The 21518-nt window shown below is 35.4% G+C and overlaps 1 protein-coding gene across 2 annotated transcripts in view; it reads right to left on the minus strand.

Moving 5' to 3' along the window:
- Positions 1-21518, minus strand: part of ANO4 (anoctamin 4) — a 219396-nt gene that overhangs the window by 59600 nt on the left and 138278 nt on the right. For both annotated transcript variants that reach the window (XM_045779921.2, XM_087868824.1), the window contains one exon: positions 20039-20099. In XM_045779921.2, the coding sequence (XP_045635877.1) occupies positions 20039-20099 (61 nt within the window). The remainder of the gene's footprint in view (positions 1-20038; positions 20100-21518) is intronic.

A 21518-nucleotide genomic window follows, 5' to 3' on the forward strand; every position in this document is an offset into this window, starting at 1 on the left:
TCCAGTGGCCTCAGAGAGGCCTGATGGGGGACCGTTGTGGGACAGCCTAAGGACACAGGATACGCACCAGGCTGTCTTACTGGCTGCTGCTCCCACCAAGCCCTACCAACCCACCTGTGGGGCTCATCTGAAGGAACTGACTTCTAAGACAGACCAGTGGCTGTCAGAAATATTCCACCACCTTTCTTCTCCCTAGCATGTGCTGCATCCTGCCTGGAGGAGAGAGAAACTCTAACCAAGAATTCCCTCGTGTGGCTAATCGTCCTCTTCCTCCCTTCCAGGACACGGGAGGATGAGAAGAAATTAGCTGCTTGGACAATTGCTGTTCTCTTGTGTTTTTGTGTGAAAATGCATTTGAGGAAGAATCTGCTATCTCTAACCATGAACTAGGATAGAATCAAATATAGCTTGTCTCCTCTCAAGGCAAATCTTCAATCCCACACCCTTATTATTCCAAGATTTAAATTCCCTTGCCGAAATACTCACAGCCCTGAGAGCCCACTGCACTTCGAGTGCACAACATATGCACTATATGTTATAGTTATATGCACAACATATGCACTATATGTTATAGTTATATGCACAACATATGCACTATATGTTATAGTTATATGCACAACATATGCACTATATGTTATAGTTATATGCACAACATATGCACTATATGTTATAGTTATATGCACAACATATAACTATATGTTGCCTTACATCGTGAATTCACATTTTCCTCTTTGTCTCCTTTGAGGCTGGCTTTATGTTAATATATATATTTGTCTTCTACCACTATACCACTCAGTACTAAAGGTTGATTAAAAAGTATTACTTCTTTTATGGGTTGATTCTCAAAAACACTTAAAATTCCTAAGTGTTTTGTCAAGATTTTCTACTGTGCAGAATTCTTTCCACAAAGATTTGGTCTAAAATATCTTTTCCTCAAAGAATCAGAAGGTTTAAACTTACTGCTAGCATTTCGAACTCCTTAGGTGCCAATCTTTCTATGTAGATAATGCTCTTTCAAAAACAAGGTCTGACCAGGTCTGGGTATCAAGGAGCAACACCACCTACAGAAAAAGCCCCCATTACCAGCCCAGGAAGCAAGGCTCCTAACGTCCCTGCCTATCTCTAACCCTCTCTGCCCTAACTTGTACCCTAGACTCCAGGCTACCTCACTAGCATTTTCACAGGTGAGCTGTTACACGACTTTCTTAGCTTTGCCCACACTATTTCTTTGGCTTATAGTGTTCTTCCCTATTTGGGTCTATTTGACCAACTCCCACTCTTGCTTCCAGTTTGGCTCCATGTGTTCTGCAACCACTCCCTTTGAAACTTCTCTATACCCATACTGAGCTGTGCAGATAAACTCTAGGTCAGTGCTGAGCATAGCATTCAGCACTTAAAAAAATAACAGAAAAACCTGATAGTTTCTATCACTAGTTATGGGCTTCTTGAGAATAAGGGTTACATATTAGCTCTCTTTATATCCCCAGGGTCTAGCACAGTGACTGGCATCATAGAGGCACAGTAAATGTACAAATGACATGCTATCATGAAAATGAAAGCAATATGGTAAATTATTTTTTTATTTATCTAAATCTTATAAGAAATTAGGGTGTAAGTTTGAAAAACATGCAATTATATCTTGTGAATGCTTTATATAGTATATAGTAATATATACTTTATTAGTATATATATATTAGTAATATATATATTAGTAATATATATATTAGTAATATATATATTAGTATATATATTTTATATAGTAATAAATAAATAGATAATAAATAATAACTTACTAACATGAAAAACTGAAACTTACTTTGCTTCTCTTTTGCCTTGCAATAAAATATCGTTCTGTGTTGGTTTGTTTGTTTGTTTGTTTTTTGTTTCTTTTAGAGAGAGAGAGAAATAGAGAGAGCACAGGAGTGGGGCAGGGGCAGAGGGAGAGAAAGAGAGAATCCCAAGCAGGTTCCACACCCAGCACAGAGCCGATGCTGGGCTTGATCTCACGACCCTGAGATCATGACCTGAGCTGAAATTAGGAGTTGGATGCTTAATGGACTGAGCTACCCAGGTGCTCCAATATCATTCTTTTCTAAATATTACTCCTATTACTGGGTTGCATGGAGCCTGTGGCAAGGACTGCCTCTAAGATGCATTCTTGCCTTGTTCCATAGTAAAAGGGTTGTTGCTGGTGTCCTGGCTGCCCACCTATGCTGTAGTTCTTAGATCTCCTTGCTGTTAGATATGGCCAAAGGCCAGTTCTCACAAGCAGAATGTGAAAGGAAGTAATGTGATGTATGCCCCTTGTCTGCTGATATCTTAAGACAGGGTGCTTTTTCCACATTCTCTTTACCCTTTTGGATGGGTGGGGTCCAAGTGACTCAGTTGATGTTATGCAAATGATGCCAAGGCCTGGGAGGATGGCAAACAACTTGTTAGTAAGAATATGAGTTCCTGAATGACCATGTGGTACAGAGCTATCTGCCAGCCTGGAATGCTTACCCCATTTAATCACTGAGACATTGGAGGAGGCATGAAGATGAAAAAACCTACGAGTTACTTCCCTTACGGATTTTAGATAGGGCAATATCAAGCAACAATACATGAAACTTTATTCATTTTAGTGATAAGACAGAGCTCTGTGTGCTGTTTCTTCTCTCCCTTTTCTACTCTATACTACACTGTACCCTAACCAAATGAAGTTCATCTGAGGTGTTAACATCAATGCCAAATAACAAGGCCCTCGCAACATTAGTGGACGCATTAGAAAAATAGGAGACTTCTGAATTTAAGTAATAGAAATAGGAAGGGTCAAGGTTAGTGTTTGGGTAGGTTTGTGTTCAAACACCAAGACACGCCTGGCTCAGAATTGTACAAAGTTGAGAAGGTTGTCACATGTAGCCCATAAAGGACACAAAAAGGACATGAGAGAGTGTTCTGCAGGCCATGCTCTATTATCATTTTCTTAAATAGAACAATTATTGTCATTTTCAGATCAATTTGTGGCAGACTTCTATACATTTACCAAAACCATTTCTTGTCTTTCTAGGCATACTTAGATTACATTTTCCAGCCTTTATTACAGTTAGATGTGGCCATGTTTTGGGAAACAGAAAGTAAACAGAAGTGATGTATGTCAGTTTTGGTCTAGAAAATTAGGAAGTAATTATATCACCCCATGCTTCTTTTCTTCTTTTGAGGGGTGAATGGAGAGGACTCTAAGGACCCAGAAGAGGATAGAGCCACAAAATAAAAGGAACCTGGGTAATTAAATGACCACGTGGAAGGCTGACAACCAGAAACATCTGGTTGGGTTTCATGTGCATTTTTTTTTTTTTTAAGATTTATTTCTTTACTTGAGAGAGCATGAGAGAACAAGCATGGGGGTGGTGGGTTGGGAAGGTGGATTGATGCAGGGCTTGATCCCACAACTCTGGATCATGACCTGAGCCAAAACCAAGTGTCAGACGCTTAACTGACTGTGCCACCCAGGTGCCCCCTCATGTGCATGGGTTCTATTAAACATCTAGGTTTTGCTTTTTGTGTATTACAGCAGTTAACTGTAGGCATCCTAACTGATAAAAGTTTTTTTGGAAAGTACAGCCATGGTTAACATTTTGCAAACAGGAAGAAAAAAACCCACGAGTTACTATTTTTTGTCACCTTCCTAAGGCATTTTGAGAGTCTTATGCAGGAAAAATCTCCCCTTTAAGCTGCACACCTTGGGTTCCATGGCAGGGTTGAAACACTGCAGTGTTTAGTCACTGGATAGTAAAAACTTATTACATTTTAGGTACTATGCTTTATTTTCTCAAAAGTCTGTCAAGGTGGGTATTATTTTCATTATCCTATGAATGAAGAATCGGAGGTACTAAGAAGTCACATGGCTAGTAAATGACAGAACTGGGGCTTGGGTCTAATATTTTTTTTTTTTTTTTTTTTGGTGAGGGAGCTTAAAACAGCAAATTTAGTCTCTTATAGTTCTAGAGGTAAGAAGTTCAAAATCAAGGTGTTGGCAGGGTTAGTTCCTACTGGAGGCTCTCAGGGAAAGTATCTTCTATGCCTTTTTCCTAGCTCCTGGTAGTCGGTAGCAATCTTTGGCATCCCTTGCCTTGCAGAGGCACTATTCCAATCCCCTTGCCTGTCTTCACAAGGCATCCTATCCTGTGAGTGTCTGTCTCTCCATTTTCTCTTCTTGTAAGGACACCAGCCATATTGGGAATACAGCATGGCCTTGTTTTAAGTTGATTACATCTTCAAAGACCTTATTTCCAAATAAAGTACTTGCACAGGTGCCGGGAGCTAGGACTTAAACATATCTTTCTGGAGGACACAATTCAACCTATAACAGGGTTATTTGGGCTATCACAATGACTAGGGGCAGCTGGCATTTAAGGTAAGAGCCAGGGGTGCTGTCTTGTAGCTAGAAGGGCACAGTCTAATCTGGGGCCTCTAATTTCTATTGAATCAGGAAGAGCCAAAAAGAAAAAGAAAGCCTACTCTTTGAACCATAGGAGCACTTTGCTGAAACTAGTTATCATAAAAACCAAAGTACCACACACCAGGTTACAGGTTCCCTGTGAGAGCCTGGCATTTACTCTCTGTGCTTCCCTTAGATCTATATTTTTTTCTGGAGGCCTGGAAAAACCCACATTTATTCCCAAAGCTGCTAGGGATACATGCTGCTAGTTTTTGCCCTTTGGTAACATAATAGGTATTCAAAGGCCTAATCTGATTCTTCATTTGCAAAATTTCTAGCCTAGGAGTCCAGAAGAGAATTGTGTCTAATGCCAGGAAATTAATTATAAAGACATGTTTACTTCTTATTTTTGAAAAAACCCTAAGGGCTTAAAGATCCTATAGTGTAACATCTTTCCTTAACTTGTCAAAAGATTGTGTTCTATTTGTATAAAAATAAGAATTGAGCTGTGGCCAGAAATAAAATGAGCAATATATAGGAAAAAGGAAGGATGGTTTTTATTTCAGAAAAGTGCCTGCTGTCTAATGACTCAAAGCATTTTCAGAAACCTGGTCAACATGATTCTCTTCCTAGGAAATTACACATAGTCATTTTTCTTCCAATTCTAATTGCCTTCTTTTTAAAAGTGAAATGAATAATACTAACAGATTTAATTATTTCTGTCCTTTATAACTTTCTGAGAATACTCATTTGGAGAAGGTACAGGGCAGTTATGCGGATGTGCTTCCCAAGAACTTAGAAATAGAAGAATGAGGTCACCTCCCGAGAACTTAACTCATAAAATCTACCCATAATGAATGAGCTTAGTGAGGAGTCACAAACTCAAATGCTAAGACGACCAGATCAGTACAAAACCTAGAAGAGGAAACCACATGATAGGGAGTGGTGGGGAACAGGACCAGTTGGGGAGTGTGGGCACCAAGTAAAGTGATAGGTGTTCTTCAGTTTCCACTGATTGCATTGTGGCCAGATTTTAGAATTTTTCAAGAGAAACTATAAAAATGTGTCTTTGTGTAAACTCAGTTTCAAAATAATAGTTTATTTGTCTATTTTTAAAATTGGTGAGGGCCACAGTATTTTTACTGGTTGCTTAATAGTAGCTAAAAAATCCTCAGAATTCATAGAGGGCTGAAAGAAGTTTCCAATCCCACTAGTCAGAGTACATGTATGTTGCAACTCATAGAACTTATAAGAGGCCTCATGAAGATCATCCCTTAGTAGTGGGTCTGGACTTACCCTAACAAGCTAATACCAAGTCACAAGACAATCTAACTGGGCTTCAAGAGAGTTAACTGCATACCTGAACAAAGTCCAACAGTAAGGAAACATAATGAAAAACAAAATTCAACGCTTTTCAGCATTTAATAAAAAATTCCCAGACATACAAATAAGCAAGAAAATAAAGCCTATGAATAGGAGAAAATTCAGTCGCTCCCAGGGAGACAGCCCAGAAATGATAGAACAAGGGTGATAAAACAACAGTTACAAGTATGCTTTGTATGTCAAAAAGATAGAAGAAAACATGAACACAATGAGGAAAGTAATACCAGGCATAAAAAGCCCCAACTGACAGAGATTTGAGAATGGAAAATGAAAGCTATGAAAGGAAAAATACACTGGATAGGATTAACAGAAGCCTAGACTTTTCAGGAAAAAAAAATTAGTGAATCTGAAGACGAATGTGAGAACTTTCTTCTTTTCAAATATGAATTTACAATTCACATTGTTTCTATGGAGAAACAATTACAATTCAATTCAATTACAATTAAAACAATTACAATACAATTCAGTTCAAATATGAATTTACAATTCACATTGTTTCTATGGAGAAACAATTACAACAGGTGACACAAAGACTAAAAAGAATGAAAAATGTGAACAAGGCATAAGTGACCTATAGAACAATATTGAGTGATTCTGGACAAATTTCAAAATTTGACAAAAATTAAAGTTATTGATGCAAGAAACTTAACCCCAATTACAAGAAACACAAAGAAAATGACACCAAAGCACATCTCAATCAAATTCCTGAGAATAAGAAGTAAAAATCTTCAAAGCAGATACAAGGGAGGAAAATCTTATGTAGGAAAAAAAAAAAAGAAAAAGAAAAAGAAAGAAAGAAAGAAAAAGAAAGAAAGAGAAAGTCAGCAGACATCTTATAAAAAACTGTGCAAGCCTCCATACAATGGAAAGGCATCCCTTAAGGGTTTTTCAATCTTGACACAATTAACATTGTGTCAACAATTTTGAAAATATAAGTCATTTTTCTACATCAAAACATTGCATATGTTAGTGGTACTTTAATCTTCAGATTAAATGAGAACTTGAGATAGAAGTGTCAGATGATTTTCCAAAAGAAACTCAACTAGGCCATATGCTTCAGGAAAAGAAAGACTGTAAATTTAGCAACATTTCTCAAACTCAACACTATTGATATTGTAGACCCTTTAATTCCTTGTAGACCATTTAATTCCTTGTTGGGAGGGGGTGTTATTCTGTGCATTGTATGACATTTAGCAGCATCCCTGACTTCTACCCACTAGATTGAGATGCCAATATCACTCCTTTCTCTCGGTTATGACAATAAAAAATGTGTCCATACATTGTCTAACGTCTCCTGAGAGGCAAAATTCACTCCTGATTGAGAACTTGTGCTTTAAAGTATTGAAAGGAAAAAAAAAAAACCTCTGTCAACCTAGAATTCTACATTCAGCAACAGTATCTTTAAAATTAAAGTGAATTGAAGATATTTTTAGACTTTAAAAATTGGGAAAATTCATTACCAATAGGCCTGCATTATAAGAACTTTAAAGGAAGTTCTTCAGGCAGAAGGAAATGATACCAGATGGAAATCTGGATTAATATAAAGATAGGAAGGGCACATATAAACAAGTAAATATATGGGTAAATGAATTTTTTTCCTCATTTCAATCTCTTTAATAGATAATTACCTGCTGAAAGCCAAAATAATAACAATGTATCAAGATATTTATAACATGTAAAATAAAACATATAACAAGAATAGTAGTAAGATATAGGACAAAAATAGCAGTAAAATATATAGCAATAATACAACAGACAGAAAATGAAAGGTGAAGTATATTGTTTTAAAGGTCTCATACCACATGTGACATAGCATTATATTATTTGAAAGTAGGCTGTTATAAATGAAAGGTATATATTATAAATCCTTGAATAACCATTATAGATTAAGACAAAGAAGTATAACTAATAAATCAATAGTGGAGATAAAATTAAATCATGAAAATATCTAATTCAAAAGGAGAGAAAATGATGGAAAATAAAACAACAGCACATGGGACACATATAAAGCAAATAAAAAGAAGGTATATTTAAACCAAATGTATTATGATTACATTGAAAGTAAATAGTATAAAAATTCTAATGAAAAATAAGAGATCATTGGATTGGAAAAAAAAGTAAGACTTACTATTAATAGCTGTGTATAAAACACTTTAAATATAAAGACACAGATAGGTAAATGTACAGGAAAGAAAAATATACCATACAAACCCAAATCAAGAAAGATTGGTGTGGCACTACTAATATCAAATTAATATCAAATTAATATCAAAGTATACTTGAAAACAAGAAATATTATTGGTAATAATGAGGGAAACTTCATAATGACTAAGGGGCCTCAAGTAGACATAACAATCCTATATTTAAAATACATGAGGCAAAATCTGACCTAACTGAAAGACAAACTAGATGAATCCACAAATAAAGTTGGAATTAGTGTGTGTATATATATATATATATATATATGACTAAAACAAAATAATCAACCAAGTGGACCCAAATGAAACCTACAAAACATTAAACTTAACAACAGCACAATATATAGTCTTTTCAAATGGGCATGGGAGATTTGCTGAGATACCATATTGTGGGCTATAAAACAAATCTCAGTAAATTTAAAAGGATTGAAATCATGCAAAATATGTTCTCTGAGTTAAACTAGAAATCAATAGCAGGCAGATACCTAGAAAATCTCCCAATTTTTTTGTAAATAACACACTTCTATATAACTTATGGGTCATAGAGAAAATCAGAAATGGAAACTAGAAAATATTTTGAACTCATTAAAAATGAAAATATAATGCAGAGGATGCAACAACAGCAGTACTTAGAGGAAATTTATAGCATTAAATTCATATTTGAAAAGAAGAAAGTTCTCACATTAGTGAACTAGGCATTCACCATAAGAAATTAAAAAGAAGAGCAAACTAAACCCAAAGTAAGCATGAGGAAGGAAAGATAACAGCAGAAATTAATGAGAAAAGAAAACATAAGAACAATATAAAAACACCATTAATATCAAAAGCTTCTTCATGGAAAGATCAATAGGATTGATAAATTCTTATGCAGCATGAACAGGAAAACAAGAGAAAGACAAGAACTACAATTTCAGGAATGAACAAAATGACGTCGTAAAAGATCCTACCAAAGGTAAAATATGAGATTATTATAAACAAATTTATGCCAATAAGTTCGCAAGTTTAGATAAAATGACAGATTCTTGAAGACAGGAAGAAATAGATAATCTAAAGAACTCTAAATCTGTTAAGGAGAAAAAGTTTGTATTAAACACTTTCCTGCAAAGAAAATTCCAAGCCCAAATGGCTTCACTGGTGAATTCTACCAAACATAGAAGAAATAAGTAATATCATTTTTATATAAACCTTTCCAGAAAACAGAAAAAAGAACATTTCCTAACTCACTCTATGCAGCCACATAACCTCACAACAAAAAACAACAAAACCAAAAAAAAAAAAAAAAAAAAACCAGAAGAAAATTCATAGAATTCATAGACAACCTTTATGAAAATAGATGCAAAAATCCTAAAAATATTTTAGCAAATCAAATACAGAAATACAGAAAAAAGATAATACTGTTGACCTCTGAACAGCATGGGTTTAAATTGTGTGGGTTCACTTATATGGATTTTTTGGATACAGTTACTCTAAATGTATTTTCTCTTCCTTACGATTTTTAAAATAATGTTTTCTTTTCTTTAGCTTACTTTATTATAAGAATACAGTATATAATATATATAACATACAAAATATGTGTTAATCAACTCATTATGTTATAGGTAAGGCTTCCAATCAACAGTAGGTAAAGTTTTGGGGGAGTCAAAAGTTATATGTAGATTTTCAGCTGCAATGGGTTTGGTGAACCTAATCTCCATGCTGTCAAGAGTCAACTATATATTACAATGAAGTGGGTTTGTTTTGGAATTCAAAGTCACTGTAGTATTTGAAAGTGAATCAATGTAATGAATATATCAACCATCTTTTTTAAAAACAGGATATTTTATTAATACAGATGAAAGCTTTTAACAAACTCAAAACCCATTCATGATAAAAATTCAGCCCCTAGAAATAAAAGTAAAATTCTTCAACTCGATAAAGGGGTATTTACAAAAATTTGTATTTTCTATCATACTTAATAGTGTAAGACTTAATACTTTCCCCCCAACACTGAGAACAAGGAAAGGACGTCTGATATCATAACTTCTATCTAACATTATTCTGTCAGTGTAGTAAGGCAAGAAAAAAATTAAACCCATGTGGATTAGAAAAGAAGAAATAAAATTGTATTTATTTATAAATGTCATAATCATCTATGTTGAAAATCCCAAGGAATCTACAAGAAAGCTAGTAGCACTTATAAGTGAGGATATTTACAGGATATGAGGTAAATGTAAAAAAGCCAATTGTATTTTTATATAGTAGCAAGGAGCAACTGGAAATTAACATCACAGAAATAAAACTACTAAAAAATCAAAAGTATTAAAAACTGATAAATTTAACAAAATATCCAAAAATATACATTGAAAATAATACAAAATTGCAGAGAAATTACAAATCACTTACATAAAAAGTAAATAATGTTCATAGATGTGTTTGATATTGACTTTTCAACCTTCCCAAAATGATCTCTTGATTCAACTCTATCACAGTCAAAATATCAGCATCTTTTCTGGTAGAAACTGACAAATTGATTCTAAAATATATATGGAAATGCAAAGTCCCTAATACAGTCAAAACAATGTTTAAAAAGAATGACATTTCAAGGCTTACTATTATGCTATAATAATCAAGACAGTGTGTTATTGCCATAAAAGTACACCTGTCCCAACAAATAAAAGTCAAGGACTAGAGAGCTTCACTGGGGAATTCTACCAAATACTTAAAGAAGAATTAATACTAATTCTTTTCAAATTCTTCCAAAAAATAGAAGAGGAGGTACCATTTTCTTTTTTAAGATTTATTTATTTGAGACAGAGAGCAAAAACAAGTGAGTAGGAGGAGGGGCAAAGGGAGGGAAACCCAAGCAGGCTCCATTCTGAGTGTGGAGCCAGTTGCGGGGCTTGCTCCCATGACCTGGAAGTCATGATCTGAACTGAAATCCAGAGTCAGATCCTTAACCGACTGAGCCACCCAGGTGCCCTAAGAAGGGACCATTTCTAAATTCATTCTGTGAGGCTAGAATTACCCTGATACCAAAACCAGACAAGGATGCCACAACAAAAGAAAATTACAGGCCAATATTGAGATGAACACAGATGCAAAATCCTCAACAAAATATTAGCAAACCACTGGGTGTTATATGTAAGTAATGAATCACCGAACTCTACTGCTGAAACCAATATTACGCTATATGTTAACTAACTAGAATTTAAATAAAAACTTAAAAAATAAAAAAGTAAAAAGTAAAAAATATATAAATATATATTTATATATATATGCAAACCATATATATATATATATATATATATATATACACACACACACACACACACACACCAACATTACACTGAAATGATCATTCATTATGATCAAGTGGGATTTATTTCACGGATGTAAGGATGGTTCAACATCCATAAATCAATCAACGTGATAGACCACATTAACAAAATGAAGGATACAAATCTTATGATCATCTCAATAGATATGGAGAAATCATTTGACAAATTCAAAATCCATTTATGATAAAAACGCTCAACAAAGTGGGTATAAAGGGAATGGACCTCAACATATTAAAGGTCATGTATGACAAGCCTACAGCTAACATTATACTCAATGGTGAAAAGCTAGAAGGTTTTCCTCTAAGATCAGCAGGAACAAGACAAGGATGCCCACTCTCACCACTTTTATTAACATGGTACTGGAAGTCCTAGCCACAGCAATTAGTCAAGAAAAAGAAATGAAAGGCATCCAAATTGAAAAGTAAGAAATAAAACTGTTAGTACTTACAGATGACATGATATAATGTATAGAAAATCCTAAAGACTCCAGTAAAAAGAACAACAACAAAAAACTGTTAATAAAAAAATTAATAAATTCAGTAAAGTTTCTGGATATAAAATTAATTTATACTAATTAATTAATACTAATTTATATAATACATAAATGCATCAAAAAGAATAAAACAGCTAGGAATAAATATATCCAAGGAGTTTGAAAGATTTGTACACTGAAAACTAAGACACTGATGAAAGAAATTGAAGAAGACACAATTAAATGGAAAGATATTCTATGTTCATGGATTGGAAGAAATATTAATATTGTTAATATGTCCATAATCTACAGATTCAATACAATCCCTATCAAAATTCCAATGGCATTTTTCACAGAATCAGAAAAAACAATCCTAAAATTTTATGGAACCACAATAGACCCAAAATACATAAAGCAATCTTGAGAAAGAAGAACAAAGAGAAGCATTGCTCTTCCTGACAGAACCACATATAGAAACTCTGAACTTTCACAAAAATAACTTTATGATCTCATTTATACATGGAGTCTAAACACAAACAAAGAAACAAACAAAACCCCTAAGCTCATAGATACAGAGAACAGATTGTGGTTTCCAGAGGTGGGGGCTGGAGGTGGGCAAGAGGAGTGAAGGTGGTCAAAAGGTACAGATTTTTACTATGAAATATACATATTTTAACTATAAAATATAAAACTTTTATAAAATAAATGTCATGGGAATATAATATATAGCATGGTGACTATAATTAACAATATTGTATTGTTAGTTGCTAAGAGAGTAGATCTTAAAAGTTCTTAACAAGAAAAAAAGTCTGTAACAATGTGTGGTAATGGATGTTAACTAGTGTTATTGTGGTGATCAGTTTGCAATATATACAAATATTGAATCATTATGTTGTACACCTGAAACTAATATGTGTCAAGTATAGCTCAATAAAAATGATTTTTTAAGAGTACATATGTGAATCAAAAAAAATTCCAGATGTAGATTCACACACATATGGACAATTGATTTCGAGGAGGAAAGGGATAATCTTTCAACAAGTGGTACTGGAACAACTGGCTATCCATTTTTGCCAAGAAATAGAGCTGACCTTTACGTTATGTACAAAAATCAACTTGAAATAACTCATGAACCTAAATATTTGAGCTAAAACTATGAGCTTTTTATGAGAAGACATAGAAAAAAATCTTAAGAGACCTAGAGTTTGGCAGAGATATCTTAAATAAAAAATCAAATGCACAGACAAAAAAGAAAAAAAGAACAACCTCTTGCTTTTCAAAAGAACATCATTAAGAAAAAGAAACGAAAGCCTCAAACTGGGAAAAATATTTGAAAAAATATGTAAGGAATGTTTTTAACTTAAAAATAAGAAAACCAATAACAAATGGGCAACAATCTGAACAAACACTTCACCAAAGATGTGCAGATTTGAAATAAACTCATGAAAACATGTTCAACATCACTAGTTATTAGGGAAATGCAAATTAAAACCCCAATGAGATAACACTACACATCTACTAGAATGACTACAATGATACAGACTGATAATTCCGAGTTTGTGAGAATGTGGAACACCTGAACTGTTATATAATGCCGCTGGGAATGCAAAATGACACAGGCACTTGGAAAGCAATTTCTTATAAAGTCACACGCTTATCCTAGGATCAAGCGATGCTCCTCCTAGTTATTTCCCCTAGAGAAATAGATACAAAGACTTATGCAAATATGCAAAAATTCTAATATCCAATGATTCTCAGGTTTATTTTTTAATAGCTAAAAACTGGATTAGATCCTAATGTTCATTAATTAGTAAATGGATATACACATCCAGGCAATGAAGTATTATTCTGTACTAAAAAGGAACAGACTGACATATGCAACAACAAAAATGAATTTCAGTCACATTAATCTTAGTGAAAAAAGCCAGACACAAAATGCTAAATATTGAATGATTCTATTTGCATGAGATTCTAAAACAGGTGAAACGATAGTGGTAGGAAGCAGGTTAGAAGTTGCCAAGCGACTCACTGCAAAGTCATGAGGAAACTTTCTGGAGGATGAAAATGTTCTATATCATCATTATGGTGATGGTTAAGTGACTATATACATTTGACATAACTTGTAAAATTGCACATTTAAAGTTGCTGGATTTTATGTAAATTATACCTAAATAAAGCTGATAAAAACTTCCCGTAATCCCCTCACCCAGACAAAACTACCATTAATATTGTGACATAATCACTTTGTTTTCATTAGTATTTAATATACCCGAAGTCACATTTATTTGTATAGTTTATATCCTGTATTTACCAATTTTTAAAATATAATCTTTATGTTCTATTACTTGCTTTGAAAGACTAATTTTTAAGGGCTGCTTATAATTCCCTTACTGATTCTTCTATTGTTAGATATTTATTTTGCCTATTATAAATAACTAAAACTAGGAAAACACATTTATGTATGAGGTTTTTATTCCGTAATTTAGATCTTTTCTAAAGCTGATGCTGCATAATATTTTGACTGCATATTGGAACAGCTTTCTAAGTGACCCCACGTTCACTCCTCTCTTGCTGTTGCCAGAGTTACTTCCCAAACCCAACTGATGATGTCACTCTCCAGCTTATAACTTCAGTTGGCCTTCTGTTGTCTACAGGGTGAAGCCATGGTTCCCTGTTGGAACATAAATGTCTTATGATAAACAAACCTCAGCCCTCAACATACTCTCTGTTATGGGTTGAACTGTGCCTCCTGTTAAAGATATGTTGATGTTTTAACAAAGGCCCAACCTCAGAATATGACCTTTTTTGGAAATAAGGTAACTGCAGATTAACTAGTTAAGATGAAATCATATTGGAGTAGGGTGGGCTCTTAATCCACTGCGATTTAGTGTCCTTATAAGAAGACTGCCATGTGAAGACACAGAGACACAGGGAGAATGCAGGTGGAGATGGAGACAAAGACTGGAGTGATGCACCCACAAGCCAAGGACTGTCAAGGATTGCTCGCTGTCATAAGAATCTAGGAGAGAGACATGGGACAGGTGTCCCCTCAGAGCCCTCAAAAGGAACTGGCCCTTTTCATACCTTGATTTTTGACTTCTCACTTCCAGAACAGTGAGAGAATAAATTTCTGTTGTTTGAAGCCATCCAGTTTGAGATTCTTTGTTATAGCACTCCTAGGAAACTAATACATACTGTATGTCCCTAGCACATTGAAAGGCCTTCCTTTTCAGAGCCTAGCCCACCCTGTTCTCAGTTCAGAATGTTTGCCACACCTCCCTCCACCCCCACTCCTTTGCTTGGCAAATTTAAGACTTGGTTTCACCATCTCCTTTTGGATGAAACCATCTCTGCTTTTCCTTTTGGCTTCAGGAAGTTGGCAGCGTGGATCCTCATTTTCCCATTGTAAATAGGACTTGATAACCTGTCCTATAATTATCAACTCTCCCTCAACATACTAGGAGATTTTTGAGAGCAGAGATCACATCTTACTCATTTTTGTATATGCATTGCCAAGTGATAGTGTCTGCTGAGTAATGAAATCTTAACACATTCTACAAAAGGTGCATGACATAGTATACAAACTCTGGAATGACTTGAGTTAGGCAGACCAGATTGAGTTTAAAATCAGACTCCACGACTTAGCAGTTGTTGGGCAATCTTGGGCAAACTGCATAAGCTCTCTGAACCTCAATATGTTCATCTATAAGGCAGAGATTATAATTTCTTTCCGGTGGGTTGTAAGAAATTGATGAGGTCATATGTGACAACACCTACACATCTAATAAGCATTTAGTAAATATACATATATATATGTAAATATTTATATATATATATGTATATAAATATATAATTGCTATATTTTGTTGGACATATACATAAGACTATAAAGATAAAATTAATGTAAATATCTGGCAATAAAAGGCAATTATTATAAAACCTATTTTCAAAAATGAGACATACTTCACTTACAAATTGACTGATAGAACCATATAAAGAATCTTTGAATTTCCATTAAAATAACCACAACCTTGTTATTTTGATTGGAGAACACTGAGGACCTTGAGACCTTGATTTATTTATTTACTGAGGGCAATTTAATTTTTGGCAACAAAAGGAAAAGGAAAAGAAAAAAGAAGGAGAAAAAAAACCCCAGGAATGAAGAAAAGAGAAAGATAATCTGATTCCTGACAAGTCTCCGCCAACATCTAGCTCCCTAATGACTCATTTTTTTTTCCCCTAGGGAGAGAAGCTAATTTAGGCCATAATTGTTCTGTCTCTTGAATCTTTCTGAACAAAAATGAACATTGAGGAAAGAGCCACACTGTGGTTTAGCCTAGAGCCCTAGCCTCACAGGTGTACCTTGAGGGCCCCCAGGAGGCTCTGCTATCAAAAGGTAATGGGGTTCTGTCAAGCTTTTAACCCCACACAAAGTCCTTCCCAGCTGCTGTGGACTGGTTCCAAATGGAGGCCTATTGTTTCTCTGGTGAACACACAAAGCAAAAGGCAACAAAACAAACACATCAGCCCCATCCTTCAGAGGTCCTGTAAACCGCTCACATCTGTTCTCAACATCTCTGTATCTAGCAATTTCCCAAAAATATAGTGCATTTGTTTCCTTAAATGTAACTTGTCAATCATAAAAGATGAGTCTGAGACCATTAAACTGAGCTCCATCAGAAGTGACACACTTTTATAGAACATCACCATTGTGAAACAGTATAAATGGGCCTTGGGGCAAGTTTAACAGTCCTTTAAGTTTAGATCTCTGAAGCAGAAGTAAATAGGGTTACAAACAATACACGAACTAGCAATAGAGTGTAGAAGCTGAGTGCCCAGTTTAACTCCTGGCTTTGCCACTTTCTAGCTACTACCCAGCTTCCTCATCTATCACATGAGGATAATAATAGTACCTTCTTCAAATGTTGCTATAAAAATTAACTGAGATGATACTGTACACTGTGTAGGATGGTGTCTAGCAGATAGTAAGCTCTCTATAAGTGTATGCTATTATTATAGCTGTTATTATTGGCCATTCCAGATTTCTGCAAAAAGCACAGACTCATCTACAGTGAAACACTGGGGTAAATCTTTCTTTTTCTCAAACTATCGCATTTCTGGGAACCATACAAGATTTAAGCAGTAAGTTGTCAACTCAGACAAAGCAATTCAGAGGATGAATTATTCCAGGCTTGCCTTGCCTGGAGTGGCCCTAAAATGTTCCCTTCTGCCCAAAGGTTATTACAATACATCTATCAGATTCTTACTGGGTACTCTCCAAGGCCCAAGAACTGTCAAATCTCTAATTCACCCACTTGTAACTCAGAAGCTTCTCAGCTCCATACTCCAGGCAGCTACCACCAATCAACAGAGGTTGTCAGGATAAAATACAACTATTTGTTATCACCAGCATAAGACGTTACAACCTGTAAAGAAGGAATGCAATCCTCTTTATAATGGTGGTACTGGGGGAGGGATAAGGGAGATAATGACCTCTGCCCTTTAGACAAATGTCATTATACCAGAATTTCATTTCTCTACAGTCTCAGAGGATAAACTGGGAGAAGAAAACATTATTTCAGTCAAAATTGGTTAAATACTAAAGAGGGTAAGGGAGTTTTATGTATTAATTCTTCCAGTAAATTACTCTCCATACTTAAGAATTAACTCATTACATAGTAGACTCATGGCCCAAAGCAGAGCTGTCCAATGGGTATGCCAGGGATGATTATAGGTGTACAAGAGGTGATAATCCCTTCATCTCTCGGGGCAGGTAAGGCAAAGGCACTTAGGGCAGTTCATCTACATCAGTATGCTGTGCAAACAGTATCATTTAATATGTGTGCCATGAGTGGAAAAAGTTTGGGAACCACTCATTTAATAAATGAATACATTTTCTAAAGTACCCCCAATTGTAACAATGGCAATGTTTAAGCACTGAGTGGCTTGTTATATTTCCTATCATAGTTACCAATACAAATATGTTCTAGAAAAACCCGATATACATTCTTGATCTGAGAGCTCAGTCCCATAACCAAAATTCTTTTATGATTAGCTTCCTTTGTTTGCAAGGGACAGAAATGCACATGAACTAACGTATAGCACAGACAATGATGTCTTTTCACAAGTCCTATCAAGGGAGGCAGGAGTCCCATGGGAATTAAAAGAGCCTATTCAAAACAGGATACAGAAGCTAGCAGCAGTTTGAGAGACTCCAGCCACAAGAGATCCTGTCTTTACCCTGATATTCTACTAATAATGTTACTTGGCTACATTCTTTCTCTTTGGGGGACTGTCTTGCATTTTCTTCCAGTGGCTACCAGTGAGCTTCTGGACCCTCTACTTTATATCTTTTCCACTAGTACTTTGCTTTTGCTTATTTCTAGGTTCTGATTTCTCATAACTTAAACCTGCTCTTAATTTCTCTTGATCCCTGCTTCGACCTCGTGGTCAACCTCAATTTCCTTCTTATTCCCCCCTTCCTGTCCTCTCTGCATTTTTCAGTGTCAAATCCTATTTTTTAAAAATATTTTATTTATTTATTTGACAGAGATAGAGACAGCCAGCGAAAGAGGGAACACAAGCAGGGGGAGTGGGAGAGGAAGAAGCAGGCTCATAGCGGAGGAGCCTGATGTGGGGCTCGATCCCATAATGCTGGGATCACGCCCTGAGTCGAAGGCAGACGCTCAACCGCTGTGCCACCCAGGCGCCCCTCAAATCCTATTTCTAACTCCCTGTCTCTCTTCACATTTTTCAACCCACATCCTTGAGAATAGCCTATGGGTGATCTTTACACTTCCTCTTTGTACAGAAGCTCAGGTCTTCTTCCAGGCCACTCACTACACTATGGTTTGACTAAGGTCTTGAGTCCAATGCCCACTGACTGAGAGGGGCTAGTCACAGGTTTCAAAATATGTTCCTTCAACAGAGCTGTAGTGGGAGAGACGATTTTCCTTTGAAGATCTCTAGGTAGGGAAGAAAGAATATATCCAGAACAAGCCTCCTCAAGAGAACAAGGTTTTTATATTTTCTGTTGTCAAAGAGACCATTTAAACACATTCATTGTCTTAGAAAGAAACCCTTTTGATAATTTGCTTCTCTATCCCTTCTCCCTTTTTTTCCCATCCATCCATCCATCCATTCCATCCATCCAACAAATATGAATCTGTCTTCAAAAGAAATGTATGAAATTGCCAATAACCATAATGATCCTTGAGGAATATGAACCTACTAGGGGAGATAAGTTGTGTATGCAAATCATTTTAAGTGCCCAAAGAATGCCAGAACTCAAATGTTATGAAGTTCAAAGGATGAAGACGACAATTCAGCTAGTCTCTGAAAGATTGAGATCTAATATTCCTTCCAGACATAAAGGATAACGCGAGCCTAAGCCTTGAGTTAGCAGAGTTTTATAACAGCAAAACAGAGATTCTGGTATTTTAAGTTCTAGAAGAAATGCATAATAACCGTGAAAAATTTAAACCAAATTGAAAAAATATAGTGTAAAAAATCTGTCTTTCATCACTGCTCACTTACCCTTTCCACAGGGGAAACTTCTCTTCAAAGGTAACCAGCATTAGCTGTTTACTCTAAATTTGTCCAGACACTTTTCTATACTACTAAATCAAAACATTATAATGATTCAGTGAGAAAGGTATTATGAAACCCATTTTACAAAGAAGTAGGTTAAGCACTTTCTTTGCGTTAAGAAATTCTTTAAATGAATGTTTCATCACACTTGTTATTATGGAACTCTTGACTTAAACTGAACTAGGAGATCTCAATTGAGTTTTGTAAGTAGCTCTTGTTTTTAGGGGGTCATTTTAACCAGAACTGGAAGGAAGCTAGAGATGGGCACTCATACATTAGCTGGATTCCATTAGTGGAAAAGATTCCACTCACAACAGAAAGTCCCATATACTTCTTTGAGTACTTAAGATCTTTACCAGACTTTTTGATATACTATAAGCTTTATTTTTGTCTCCAACAGAAGGTGAATTTTGCTTTAATAATGGAATGTTGATGAAATTATTGAAGGTTTAAGAGAAGTGAGATGTATTTCTCCTCTATGACATTACTTTTTAAACAAACTGAATGAATTTTTTATCAGCTCATGTCTAATAGAATGGCCAACTGAATTTACTTAAGCCTCTTCCTTTCATATCCACATGACAAAGTCAGATTTCTGAAGGTACATAGTATAGAGCATATAAAGGGAACTCGAGTTACATGGATACAGAACACTTACCCCAGACTGCCATGAAAACAGCAAAGAAGACAGTGGCTCCATTGTCAAAGAGGTGGGTTACCTGGGAACATTATGAATCATAGTTAAACTAGTTTCTCATATACTATATTTCAATTCACATTTTTTCAAGTTCTGTAAAAATAAATGAATTTTGCAAGGTTTCTTTGCGAGATATTACTTTTGGGTCATAATCAAGAAGGGGGTTCCTCCAACTATGAAGTAGTTTGCATACACAAGAGAAAAGTTGTTCCCTTTATGTGGATATCACCTAGTTGAACATTTATCAGCAGCTCCAATAGTGCTAAGAGTTTTCTTTTATGCACCATAAAAACTATTATATGTAGACATATGGATATACTTATATTTAAGACCAGGGAGGTACTATTGTTGCTGCTCTAAAGGCTTCTGATTTCTATTTTTAATGCCTCATTTATTCACTTTGAAAACATGGCTATTTTGTTTGTGTAGTTTTGAGCAAACGTTTTCTGGGCCGCCCTCTGGATTTTAGTATTACAAAGAAGAGAGAGCAGACCATTAACAAAATTCACTTCCACCTTTATGAAAGCCGCAGGTAATCACTGTATTTACCTATTACACGTAACACGAAGACAGCTAGCAAATACTTTATTGCTAGATAATATATTCTATCACAAATACCACAGCAGAAAGCAAAGATATTCGTCCTGCAAAGCTGCCATGCTCATTTCCGCCTCCAGGATAAATCACACCAATGTCATGCCAAACTGAAATGATGACTGATACGTTCATAAAGCATAACCATTTTTGGGTGCTTTATAGCTCTCTATAAAATATATTTTACTGTCCCTTGGAGAATGTGCCAACTATAAACAGGTCTCTTCCTGTTTTATCAGAGTGTGAAGTATTTCAAAATTTTCCAAAAGTTTATGCCTTCTTTTTCTTTGAACATAGGAGAGATGAGCAGCATTCAAATACCTAATGTAGATACAAGGCAAAAGACAATTTATTTCATATCCCAGAGGGAGTGTTACGTTGTATATTGCATATTGTATAATGCACTGAGCATTAAATCAAGCCTGAGAGTTTCCACTGGTATGTGGCTGGTCTGTGCTATTAGGGTATTTACGGGGAGTTGGTGGAAGTTGTAGCCTTCACCATCAGTGTAGATTCTGGAATGAATTGTGGTGGTCATTGTTTTTGGCTGTTCACATTACCTCTCTCCCTTCTCCTGGTAATAGATGTCTCTCACATAGGTCACTAGCGGCATGTGGCTCAAACAGAATCGATTAGAGACCTTCCCTGGAACTGATATACAAACATTTGGAGAGAGACATTTTTCTGCTGCAATTACTTGGGAATATGTGAATCAGGAGGGGTGAGTTAATAAGGACTTCTGGTTCCTACTAAAATGGTAAATGAAAATAGACTGATGTTTCCCTTTGCCAAAATCAATCCTAGAGAAGCAAGATAGTAGATTCTGGGAACTAACAAAACACAAAAA

The sequence above is a fragment of the Ursus americanus genome, chromosome 17, assembly GCF_024610735.1.
Source record: "Ursus americanus isolate L20-20 chromosome 17, mUrsAme1.1.p, whole genome shotgun sequence".
Lineage (NCBI taxonomy): Eukaryota > Metazoa > Chordata > Mammalia > Carnivora > Ursidae > Ursus > Ursus americanus.